General features: G+C 52.8%; 1 protein-coding gene across 3 annotated transcripts; it reads left to right on the top strand.

Annotated features, from left to right (window-relative positions):
• The first annotated feature begins 31 nt into the window (after positions 1–31).
• On the top strand, positions 32–11,335 carry BUD23 (BUD23 rRNA methyltransferase and ribosome maturation factor). 3 transcript variants are annotated; one of them, XM_084822549.1, is made up of 12 exons: positions 32–113; positions 1,784–1,821; positions 2,966–3,061; positions 4,155–4,237; positions 4,346–4,442; positions 5,322–5,418; positions 5,755–5,805; positions 6,560–6,645; positions 7,479–7,524; positions 8,424–8,482; positions 10,070–10,159; positions 10,408–11,335. In XM_084822549.1, the coding sequence occupies exons 1-12, from the start codon at positions 66–68 to the stop codon at positions 10,460–10,462; spliced, it is 846 nt and encodes a 281-aa protein (XP_084678675.1). In that variant the 5' UTR covers positions 32–65; the 3' UTR covers positions 10,463–11,335. The 3 variants fall into 3 exon arrangements, with proteins under 3 accessions (XP_084678675.1, XP_084678676.1, XP_084678677.1); XM_084822550.1 differs by having other exon boundaries at positions 2,852–3,061; XM_084822551.1 differs by having other exon boundaries at positions 1,784–1,883; positions 2,852–3,061.
• The last annotated feature ends 420 nt before the right edge of the window (positions 11,336–11,755 follow it).

Genomic DNA, 11,755 nt, shown 5'->3' with positions numbered 1-11,755 from the left:
GTATATCGGGAGCTGCGACCGAACTTGCGTCGCATACGTGTGACGCAGGAGGCGGGGGAACGAGCATGGCGGCTTGCGGCAGGAGGCCGGAGCACCGCGGGCCCCCCGAGCTGGTGAGGGAACGGGGAGGTCCGGGGGCCGCTTGGAGAAGGAAAAGTTCCAGAGGCAGGCCAGCCTTTCCCGACCCTGGGGCCCTCTAGAGGGGCGGGACTACAACTCCCAGCACCCCCAGCCAGCTGAGCGGGGGGTGCTGGGAGTTGTAGTCCCCCCCTCTAGAGGGTCCCCGGGTTGCGGGAAGGCTGAGCTAGGTTGCCTCAGAAAATGGAGTCTCCATTTACACAGCTGCATTGGACGCCAACTCCCATCAGCCTCAGCCAGCAGCATGGCCAATGGTCACGAATGCTGAGAGTTGTAGTCTAGCACCTCTGGAGAGGACCGGGTTGGGGGCAGACTGACTTAGGCCTTTCTAATGCCTTCACCAGCCATGGGCTCTACTGGCTGGGGTTGATGGACAATGTAGTCCAAAAATTATAAAGGGCACCCGGTTGGGGAGGGCTGCAATACCCGAAGGCGGAGAAGGGGGGAGTCCCCGCAGCGGTGAGGCCAGGGACGGAGCTTCCATGCCCAGGAGCCATCTGCCTTTGGGTTCCTCGTGCCCAGCGGTCTGGCTGCGGTTGGGTGGTGTGAGAAGCAGAAGGCCGGCAAATTAAGCACTGTTCCTATGCTTTTATTAGCTATAGCAGCCTTCCCCCAACCTAGTGTGTTGGACTACAACTCCCATCATTCCCAGCCAGTACTGGCTGGGAATGTTGGGCGTTGCTGTCCAACACATCTGGAGGGCACCAGCTCTATAAGATAAGGAGAAATATAAGGAGAGCCAGAGTGGATCAGACTGAGGGTCCATCTTGTCCAGCGTTCTGTTGCCACAATGGCCAACCAGATGCCCCAGTAGGAAGCCTACAAGCAGGCTGTGAGCGTAATAGCATAACCCTCCCACCCATGTTCCCCAGCAACTGGTGCTCATAAACACGCTGCCTCTGAGCCTGAAGGTAGCATATAGCCATCAGGACTTAGGCAAATAGAGCTATGATATGTGGAAGGGGGCTGCCATTTTCAGGGGCAGTCTACTTCCAAATACCAGTTTTCCAAGAATGTGAGGGGAAGGTGGGGAGAGCGTTTCCCCTTCATGCCCTGGTGGTTTTGTTCCCTGGATGCATCTGGCTGGCCATGGTGGAGAAGGAGCATGCTTGTCCCATTGGTCCAGCCTTGGTCTGATCCAGCAGGTCTTCTGCTGTTGTTGTTCCTTATCTCCACCTTGTTTCTCCACCCAATGTGGAGGGCGCCACCGTTTTCGGCTTGCAGTCCCTGAAGCGTAGTGCTATCCCAGGAAGCCAGATGATTTTGTGGCAACAGGAGAGACCTGTTTAGGGATACTTATTATCTCTTTAAAGTGTTTTAATCCCTCTCCTCAGTCAAAAAAGGCTGTTGGAGCGGTTTATGCGCAGTCAAAAAAAAGAAGACTGTTCCTTCCTGCAGTTTTCCAGTCTAAAAAGACACAATGCAAAAGCAAATAGGGGTGAGGAGGGAAGCTGTGATAGCTAAATAGAACCTCCATTTTCAGAGGCAGTGTACCTGTCCAGCTCCCAACTCCTAGGGATAAACAAACCTGTTGGTTTTATGCCCTGCCTTTGAGGGAAAGAATGCTGAGCATTTGGTCTGATCCAGCAGGATGGCTCTTGTGTTTTTCCTTTGACTCAACCCCCATTTCTGTTTCTCTCCCCAGTTTTATGATGAGGCCGAAGCCTGGAAATATACGCACAAGTAAGGCAGCCCTTGGGTGTGGGAAGCAGCCTGTTTCTTCATTTAACTTGTTTCTTTTTAAAGTATGTTGTATCTTAAAGACATCTTACCATGCATCACTTAAACATCCAGATCATAGCCAATACAGAAACCAATGAGCAATAAAACTCATCAGGTTACCACAGCGTTCCATGGTTTGCCTGTACAGCTGGGCTTTCGCCAGTGTGGCACTGGAAAAAAGGGCTTGAGGAGAGTGACGACGGACTTGTCTTGCAGAATGGAATTGCAAGGCTGTCTGGAGTGAAGGGATCTGACTCCCTGAAAAGGGACAGGAGGAGCAAAAGCAGTGTCTCTGTGTGTGTGTTTGGTTTAAATTTAGGGTGGACAACTTCTGGGGGTTGCACTACTGGGGGCCCACATCCCTGCCCCCAGCTGCAGCTGAATTTGATGTGAGAATCAGTGGTGTGCCTACAGCGGTAGCAAAATAAAGCGTTGGATTCTCTTGAACCGTCCCTTGTTTGGAAGCAAAATTACACTCCCAGGATGCTGCTGCCACAAATTCGGTAGCAGGATGGGGTCTCACAGAAGGCTGGTGTGTGTGTGTGTGTGTGTGTGGCGCATGTGGCCATGGGCTGTGTATTGGCCACCCCTGTTAGGAAGGTAGCTACACTGCATGTCACTGAGTTAGGGGTGTCGGAGGGGGGGGGGAATTGTGGTGCTGGTACATAGAGATACAGTAATTCAGCCCACCACAGTTGTTGGCAGCCTCCTCCATCTGCCCAGACTTGCTTGTGGACAAAAAAAGAACAACACCTTTAAATGTTTTTTTAATGGAGCTGCTAAGGGAAGCTGTTGCTTCTGCCTTGCTCGTATTAAAGGCACAATCCTATGCATGTTTAGGCAGAAAAAGTCCTACAATTCCATGCTGGGAGTTATAGGACTTTTTCCTGTCTAAACATGCATAGGATTGTGCCTTTAATATGGAATGTGTCTTGCTGCTGCTCGTGGAATGTTGGTTATTTGTGTACCCTCATCCCCTTTCACTTTTAAGGCAAGGCTAAAAAGAAGTGTCCTGGTGATGCATTTATCTGTAAACCTCCATGCGAGACACTCCCCTGCGCATGGATTTGTTCACTGCCAGTTTTGGGATATGTCTGTCCTCCAGCTCTCGAATGATTGAAATTCAGTCGCAGATGTCTGAACGGGCTGTGGAACTGTTGGATCTCCCAGAAGATCGTCCATCTTTCTTGCTAGATGTTGGGTAAGCTTGCTTCACTGTAATGGGAGGGTGTTGCTACTTCCTCCTCTTACCCACCAACACGGGAGTGTAATTTTTCTAGTCCGTGGGGTGATTATGTTCACTGGAGAATCACAACAGCCTATTTCTACAGCCTACCAAAACCAAGCAGAAGCTGGACAACTCCTTTTAGCGTCCAACTTTTAAAAGCTAGTTTCAGGCCTGTCTGCCTTACTAGGAAACTACTGTTATTTCAGACAGCAACAGTTGGCTTTGGATGCTGAAGAGGCAAAGAGCCATCAGATGAATGTATTGCCCCCCCTTATGGGCAGAGAGGGGGCTTCCCTGTCACCAGGAGCCTGCGATCCTTTTCTTTTTGAAAGTGTGGATGTGGGGCGGTGGCGGAGCTAGGTAATTTTAGACTGGGACATAATGGCCTTACCAGAGGGAGGTGAGGGGCTTTAGACAGCCATGTGTATGTTCCTTCGGTTGTGAAGCACACAGTTAATATGTCTCTTCCCCACCCTCCCCCACCATTCCATACGTTACAAATGCTACTATGTTTGAGCAACCTTGCTCCCCCCCCCCGCAAATCTATTTGCCAACCCTGTTACAAAAAGAAATACTCGTGAGCATGAGCCGTTCCACATTTTTAACTGAAATCAAAACACCATCATGACTACAGGGATAAAATGGAGTTTGCTTCTTCTGCCCTGATGCTAAACATGTTTCCTGGGGAATAAGCAGCATTTTGTTGTAGAAATGGGTAACAGATTTTTAAAGTCAAAATAATAAAATGAGGGTCTGTAACCATATATAATAAATAATAATAATAATAATAAAATGAGGGTCTGTAACCATGTACATGCCCGGACAGGTGTCCCAACTAGAAAATGCTATTAAAAATAAGGAAGGGTGCTGCGGTGACCTCCAGTGTCATTGCCCAGCCCAGGCACTGATACCAGGCCTGTTTGCCCCATACTTCTTTTGTGGCAGCCACATTTCATGAGCCAAAGGGCTGCACACAGACGCTCTTGAGCGCCACTGTTCACTGCATGCGGCTCAGAAGCTTCTGAACTTCCATCCTGTTATTTCGACCTGTGTTCTTCCCTGCCAGCTGCGGCTCTGGTTTGAGTGGTGATTACATCTCGGAGGAGGGGCACTGTTGGGTTGGCATGGACATCAGCTCTGCAATGCTGGGTGAGTAGGTTCTGGCCCATCCACCTCTCTGACATGAGCCTTCCTGCCTTGGGCTGGCAAGTTCAGGCAGAAATGGCAAGCTCTCTCTGCCTTCTCTGTTTTGAACAGATGTGGCTACAGAGAGAGACGTGGAGGGAGACTTGATGCTCGCAGATGTGGGCCAAGGAATTCCCTTTCGGCCTGGAACGTTTGACGGCTGTATCAGGTAGGAACCTGCCATGGGACATAATTTAACCATAGCCAGTGGCTGCAAGTCTGTTATAACTTAGCAGCCATTTTTATATGTTTTACATTGTGTTTTTTCCTTTGCTGTTTATTGTTGTTGTTTCTGTATTGTGTGTTGATTTTACTTATTTACTTATTAAAATGTGTAAATTGCCGTTGATTCACAAGGAGTCCCAGATATTAAAAACAAACAACAAATCCAACATAAAAACTATACAGTTATACATTAAAAAAGCAAATTAAGCAACAACTCTGCAACCAGCAAGCCAAACAAAAACACAACTAACTTAAAATAACTTAAATTTCAATTGTTACAATGTTAACCCACCCAGACAAAAAGAAACATTTTAACTTGGCACCAAAAAGAAAGCAAAGTCAGCACCAGTTGTATCTTGGGGGGTGGGGCATTCCAAAGCCGAGGCACCACTACAAAGAACGCCATCTCCTTTGGAAACGCATGGTGTATCTCTCCCACTGATGGTGTTTGGAGAAGGGCCTCCTCTGAAGATCTTAGTGCACAGGCAGGATAGTATGAGAGGAGGCAGATTATTCTTTTTAGGTGCAATCCTATGCATGTTTAGGCAAAAACAAGTCATACAACTCCCAGCAGTCCCCAGCCAGCTATGGGGACTGCTGGGAGCCATGCTAGCTGGGGAATGCTGGGAGTTGTAGGACTTTTTTCCTGTATAAACATGCATAGGATTGCACCTTTAGTTTTGTAATTGGTCCACGGCACCTTTGCTCCTGGGCTGGTTAAAAATATAATACAATCTAAAGGTGGTGCTGGGAGACTTTATAAAGGGGACATGCTGGGCTTTTCCTTCCTGATAGGCTGCTCAAATCCCATTTTCTCTTGCAGTATTTCCGCTGTGCAGTGGCTGTGCAATGCCGATAAGAAGACCCACAACCCTCCGAAGCGGCTGTATCGGTTCTTCTCGACTCTCTATACCGCTTTGGTAAGGGCTGCTTTTTCTTTTGCTTGCCTCCCCCTTTTTCCAAGCCGTTGCTGAGAAAGGAAGGAAGGTCTGAGACACTGCATGGCTGCACAGCCTCCAGCATCTTCACATGCTCCTAAGTAAAGGGGTCAGGTCAAGAAGTGGAAAAAGAAAAGGATGCAGAGGAAGAGAGCAAGTTGTGTGTGTGTGTCGGGGGGAGACAATGGGAGGGTGGAGCGAATGGATGACGGAGCAGGCAGCCCCCTTCTCTTCAGTGTGCTCAGTGCATGACATCAAGATCCTTGCCAGGTTGCAGGGTGGTGCACAGCTGTTCCTAACAAACTTTTCTTCCTCTAGACCCGAGGAGCCCGTGCTGTGCTACAGTTGTACCCAGAAAATTCTCAGCAGGTGAGTTTCTTTTGGGTTGAAGGCCTGATGCAGCAAAGCCTGGAGTTCCTGAGGGCAGGCAGGCCGGCAGGCAGAAGTCAGTGTTGCTGTTCTCTATGGCTTGCTTTGAGCTGGGTGTGTGTTTCTGGATTGATCAGCCAGGGCTGCTGGTTCCTTGCTATGTCTGGAAATCCAGTGGCCCCAAGGACTCACTTTGGATGACACACTTCCAGGACTCCTCTAGGATCTGGCTAGGACGGCAGGCTTGGCTTTGTGGTGTCTACCTCCTTTTATGCACATGGAGCATCGCCTGCCTTTTCCCACAGGAGGATGATATTTAGGGCTGTGTGGTCAGGCCAGGCCAGAGTGCTTTTCGAGGAGGCTCTTGGACAAAGGATGAAGTGAGCCCGACTGGAAACATTCATGGGAACAGGTTAGGAAAGCCGGGGGAAGGGGAGATCAACGCAGGGAAAGGAAGCAGAGGCCTTTTGACTCCGGTTGGTTTCATAACATCTTGTACTGGCCTATTTAAGAGACGTGAGCATTTTCTCCATGTCTGGCTGTGTGTGACATTAGCACGGTTTGGGGCCCCCTAATTCGCAGCAGGAGCAGAGAGGCAAGGAATGGAAAGGGAAGTTGAGTACGAGGAGGGGGCGTTTTGGAGAGTGGAGAGGCCCCGTTCAGAGGAGGAGCCCAGCCCGGTGGCTGGACTGGGTGCCTAGGAAGAGACCATTCCAGCCACTCAGACTCCTGAAAGCTCTTTCTCTCCCACCAGCTGGAGCTGATCACTACCCAAGCCATGAAGGCGGGCTTCACTGGCGGGATGGTGGTGGACTACCCCAACAGTGCCAAGGCCAAGAAGTGAGTCATTCTCCAACTGGAGAAGCTGGGGCAGTCGGTGTAGGGAGGGCAGGGCTCCTTGTTTCTGGAGGGGGGGCCCTTGGGATCCTGTGGGAGCTCCCAGGCCCTGATCAGGAGTATCAAACCTCTTTCAGCGTGAGGGCTGAGTTCCATTTCAGAAAAGCTTCTGGGGGCCGCCTTCTAGTGATGGGCCGGCCAAAGAATGGGGAAAGCCCTCCAAAGGCCAGGAAGCCATGCAGAGATGGGGGCTGGGGAAGGGGGTGTGGCCATCTGGGGAACCCAGGCTGGGCCCACAGGCCAAAGGTTCGACACCCCGGCCCAGAGTAACAAGGGAAGCTGTCACAGCCGGGCTCTTCCTCCGCTGCTCGCTTGTGAGTGCGGGAAACCCCCTGACCCGGCCTCCCCCCACAGCCAGGGCCCCCAGGTCTGTTGGACTGCCGCTCCCATCAGCATAGCCAGGGGCTGGGAATGATGCGGGTTGCTTGAGTTCTGTACCAGGAAGGTCCCGAGTCCTCCAGCTCAGTTCTCCAAGGCAGCTAGCTTCCTTGAAGCTCCTTCCAGGCCTCCCTTTCTGGCGTGATTCCCCCAGAAGGGCACTTAGTGGGGAGGGACCCCGGCCTGCTCTTTGACCCCCATTCAGAGATCATGTATCAACTTTGGGGGGCGGGGGAACTACTCACTGCTGGAGATCTTGGAGAACGGCTGTTCATGAGACGGTGCTGGATGAGGCCAGCTGCCCACCTCCTCGGACCCAGCTAGCTGCATTTAAAAAGCACCCCCTGCCTCAGGGTCTGTGTTTGATCCTCATTACACATCCCGCTCTCTCTCCCCAGGTTCTTTCTCTGTCTCTTTGTTGGCACAACTGATGTGTTGCCAAAGGTAAGCAAAACCCATGGGGACACTTGATGTGGGGCGGTTAGAGATGGTGCCTTTGTCCGGCGCGGCCCAGCGGTGTGGAAGCGGCAGAGATGCCAGAGGAGCCCATGCTCTGGTTCCGGTCTGTACAACGGGGGGCCAAGAGAGATGCTTGATAGGGCCCCGTAACTCTGGAGCACCTTCTGCTGCCATCTCCCCAGCTTCTAAGTCTCTTTAGCGCTGGGTCGCGGGCGGCGGAAGTGGGGCAGCTAGCGCCAAACAGGGAAGTACGATGAGGCAGCGCTTTCTCTGTGCCAGAGGCGTTGAATCTCAGGCTGAAGGGCAGAAATCTGGCCCACGTGGGTCCCAATCTGGCGCTCTGGGATTCCTCAGGTGTCAACACGTCACCAGGGGGTTCCTGCTTCATGCCCCCCCCCAACAGTTGACCGTTTGGTGGTTTTCCGGCTTTTGCATGAGTTTCCTCCCCCTGCTAAAAGATTGAAATGTGTTTCCTAAGGCTTCGTACTGGCAGGAAGAGCGTTAAGGTAACTTGTGCTGGTTTTGGCCCCACCCACCACTGCAGCGCGGCCCCCAAGAGCTTCTCCGAAATCGACTCTGGCTCTCAGGCTGCAAGAGGTGTGACCCCTGTTCTAGACCGCTTAGGGTGGCTGAAGCAGTTCCATGTTGCTGAGTTGTCTGTCCTTGGTGCAAAGGCTCGTGAGCACCCCCTTTTGAAAGGAGGCTCCCCAAGCCTGGCCTCTGTGTCTCCAGCGTGAGGTGGCCCATGGCTTGCGTGCCTGTTGCCTTTCTCCAGTCCCCCACAAGTGCATCGCCTTCCCGTGCCCTCCTGCATGGCACTGGCTGCTGCATTCTCCCGGCCGCTGCTCTTGCCCCTGCAGCAGCAAATGTTGTGTGTTTTGCAGGGCCTCGGTGCAGAGCGCAACGAAGAAGAGGCAGCCCGGGCAAAGTTCACCAATGAAAGGTGCCGAGGGGCAGGGTTGTCCAGCTTGAATTTGGGTGGGGGGGTGGGGGGGAGCAAGCCAGCTTGGTGCCCTCCAGATGTGTAGGCAGGTTTGGTGGAGATGAATTGAACAGAGCTGGGAGACCAAGCCGCATCTCTGGCAGCAGCTCACCGTGTTGCCGGGGGCAAGTCAATTTCTGGGCCTCACTTCCTCCAGCTGTGAAATGGGAATAATTGCAGCCTACCTCTCAGGGTGGCTGTGAAAAGCAACAGGCTGCCTCAAGCCGCTGCTCCTCGCAGCCATGTCTCCTCCTCAGTAGCAGCCTAGGGCAACCTCCACCCCCTTCGCAGCTTGTAGGAGAGACAAACAGCAATGGCCAGAGGATCATTGTCATGGCGACCAGCAGCTCTGGGTTGCCATGTTTTCCTGCCTCTTACACCGTGCTAGCGGAAACACCCCTCAGTGAGATTCCAACAAATGCCCTGAATAGTAAGCTAGCTGTGTTACTGGGCTGATAAGTCTGCTGCTGGAAGACCTAGCAACTGTCACCTATGCTTTGTTGATCTCCAGATTAGGCTACTGCAGTGTGCTGTACATGGGACTGCCCTTGAAGACTGTCCAGGCACTTCAGCTGGTGCAGAATGCAGTGGTCGGCCTGCAGTATTCTCACACCTTATTCTTTTTGAAGCATCTGTGCTGGCTGCCGGTTCACTTCCAGGCACAATTCAAAGTGCTGGGTTTTTAACCTTGAAAGCCCTAAATGGTTTGGGTCCTGGCTCCCTCCTTGGGGAGGGAATATCTCCTCCTGTATTAGCTTCCCTTGTGGCTAAGATTGTCTGATGAGGCTTTGCTCTGGCTTCTGTCTTAAGCGGAGGCTGGATTGGCCTTCACCAGTAGCATGGCCTTCTCTACAGTAGCCCCCATCAGTGCCATGGAACTCTATTCCAATAAAAGTTTGTACAGCTGCTGCCTTGTTGGCTTTTTGAGGCAGGCTGATTTCAATTGCAATCAGCCTTTGAAACCTTTGTTTCAACCTTTCAGAACTGTTGAAATGAAAAAAAAAAATGTTTTCAGCCTTTGAAAACAGAGACCTGTTTTTGGTTGCCCTGACCTATATTGGTTTTTGGTTCCGTCTTTCCAGCCACTTCTTTACTTTTTATTGTATGATTTTAGTGGTGTTCCTTTAAACCGGGGTGGGCAGCTTGTGGCCCTCCAGATGTTTTGACCAACAACTCCCAGGATCCCTCACTGTTGGCTAGGCTGGCCAGGGCTGATAGGACTTTTGGGCCAAAATATCTGGAGGACAAGTGCACTCCCCCGCCCCTGCTTTTAACCTGTGACTTTTTAAAAAAAATGAGTATCGGTCTAGAAGTACTCGTTACACATTTGCATAGCCTTTTTCAAAGAGCTTTGTAAGGCGTTGTTGCTGGATTCTTTGCAGCAACTTTGTAAGGCAGGCTAGCAGAATTATTCCTCTAGTGCAGTGGTACAGGGAAAGGGAAGTGAGCAGCTGTGCCCGAGGCCGTTTGGGGAGTCCACGGCTGAACCAAACCGGGGGCTACTTTGGATGGGCGTCGCTTTCTGACGTTACTCTTGTTCCCCTCCAGGACACGCTTTAGAAATGCCAGAGGGAAGTCGGCTAAGAAAAGCCGGGACTGGGTGTGTGAGAAGAAAGAGCGAAGACGGCGCCAGGGCAAGTAAGTCTGGGCTCTGCGTCCCCCCCAGCCAAAGATTCTCTGCTCCCGCAGCTTAGCACAGCCTTCCCATGCTGTGTAGGAATGATGGGAGCTGTACTCCAACACATCTGGATGGCACCTGGTTGGACAAGCCTGGCGTAAGGGAACAGAGGCACTCTAGGGCTTATCCAGAAGATAAACACTGCAGGACTCCCCTCTCCTTTCTTCCGAAGGTATTAACATTCCCCCTCTTCACATTTCACCTGCAGGGATGTGCGGGCCGACACAAAATACACCGGCCGGAAGCGGCGGCCTCACTTCTGACCTTCTGCGTGGCCAGCTGCACCGTGCGAGTCCTGCACAGTGCTTGGCGCCAGTCAGCGTCCCCCTCGTAAGCTGCGGGGGTGGAGACCAGCAGAGGCCCTGTACACGAACGGCCTCCTCCAGGCTGGTAGCCCCCCCCCCCCCCCATCCCCAGCGGCCCAGCCTCTCCTTTCGTACGAGCTCTGGATTAAAGAGACAGTGTGGGACCTCCCAGCTGGCCGTGACTGCCTGCCTGCCTGCCAGAAGGCTCCTTTCCAACGCCCTTCTCCGTCACAGGCTGCTCCAGGTTAGCCCCTCTACTGCACCAGCTCCCTATTAAACGAGGCCTTGGAAACTACCGCTTGCACCAATCGCCGGCGTGTTCAGGGTGCTGTGGGGCGCACTGTCCCTTGGCTAGGAAACTCCTGCTGGGGCCTCGTTTCCCCAAAGGCTTTGAAGCAAATGGCATGAAACAAGGGTGCAAAGCCTCAGGCCTGGGGTCCCCGTCTGGTCTCCCAGGGCTCCCCAGAAGGCCACACCTCCTTCCCGGGCCCCCAGTGGCCTATGGTTTGGTGGTTTCCTGACTTCCGTGCAGCTCTTTCCCTTACTCTAAACGGTGCAAATCTCCCCCCTAAGGCTTAGTTACTGGCAGGAGGAGCTTTCAGCCTCAGTCGGTGGGTATTTTGGCCCCGCCCCTTTTGCCTTTGGCCCCGCCCACCATGGGGATGCAGACTCTGCGTGCTTCTCTGGAATGGGACTTGGTCTGACAGAGGTTCTGCATCCCTGGTATAAGAGAAGCTGAAATATAAGGAGCCCTGTCATGTGGAGGTAAAGTGCTTTTCTTGCAGGGGACGTTGAAGATAAATGCTCCTATGATGGCGGAGGATTGCTGCGACGTGGGCCCTGTGTCATGTGTCTCCACTCCACTCCCCTCCACACACACACACACGGAGACGCTGGAGTTCAGCTTCACTTTCTGGCGCACCATGACGGTGCCGCGTGTTGGCAGAGGGCTGTGGGGAGGGAGAACGCTGGCGAAGCCGGCCTCCCCAGCCTGGTGCCCTCTGGCCATGTTGGACTGCAGCTTCTGTCGCTCCTGGCCAGCGTGGCCGTTGGCAGTCTGGCACACTGGTGGGGCCACGCTGGGGGAGCTGAATTCCGGCCGTCCTGCCACTACCGTGCCAAGGGCTCTTCTGATGTTCTGATCTCTGCCCACAAGCTGCTCCAGCACAAACGCCTTGGGTCTCCTGCCAGACTGCCATGCTCTGTGGCTTGCTGGGCATTCGTGCTCCTTGCGAGCCCCCCGGGCATTTG

The sequence above is a fragment of the Heloderma suspectum genome, chromosome 16, assembly GCF_057233095.1.
Source record: "Heloderma suspectum isolate Gila_16-S chromosome 16, 16-S_ref, whole genome shotgun sequence".
Taxonomy (NCBI): Eukaryota; Metazoa; Chordata; class Lepidosauria; order Squamata; family Helodermatidae; genus Heloderma; species Heloderma suspectum.
Note: the sequence above shows the minus strand (reverse complement) of the source record. Positions and strands in the feature narration are given on the sequence as shown.

What these genes read in the sequence shown, in the direction of transcription:
- BUD23 (XM_084822549.1), top strand. Translation starts at nt 66, where the DNA reads ATGGCGGCTTGCGGCAGGAGGCCGGAGCACCGCGGGCCCCCCGAGCTG. An exon ending in CATCAGCTCTGCAATGCTGG is followed by an intron (nt 4,238 to 4,345) that starts GTGAGTAGGTTC and finishes TGTTTTGAACAG; the next exon opens with ATGTGGCTACAGAGAGAGAC. An exon ending in GCAAAGTTCACCAATGAAAG is followed by an intron (nt 8,483 to 10,069) that starts GTGCCGAGGGGC and finishes GTTCCCCTCCAG; the next exon opens with GACACGCTTTAGAAATGCCA.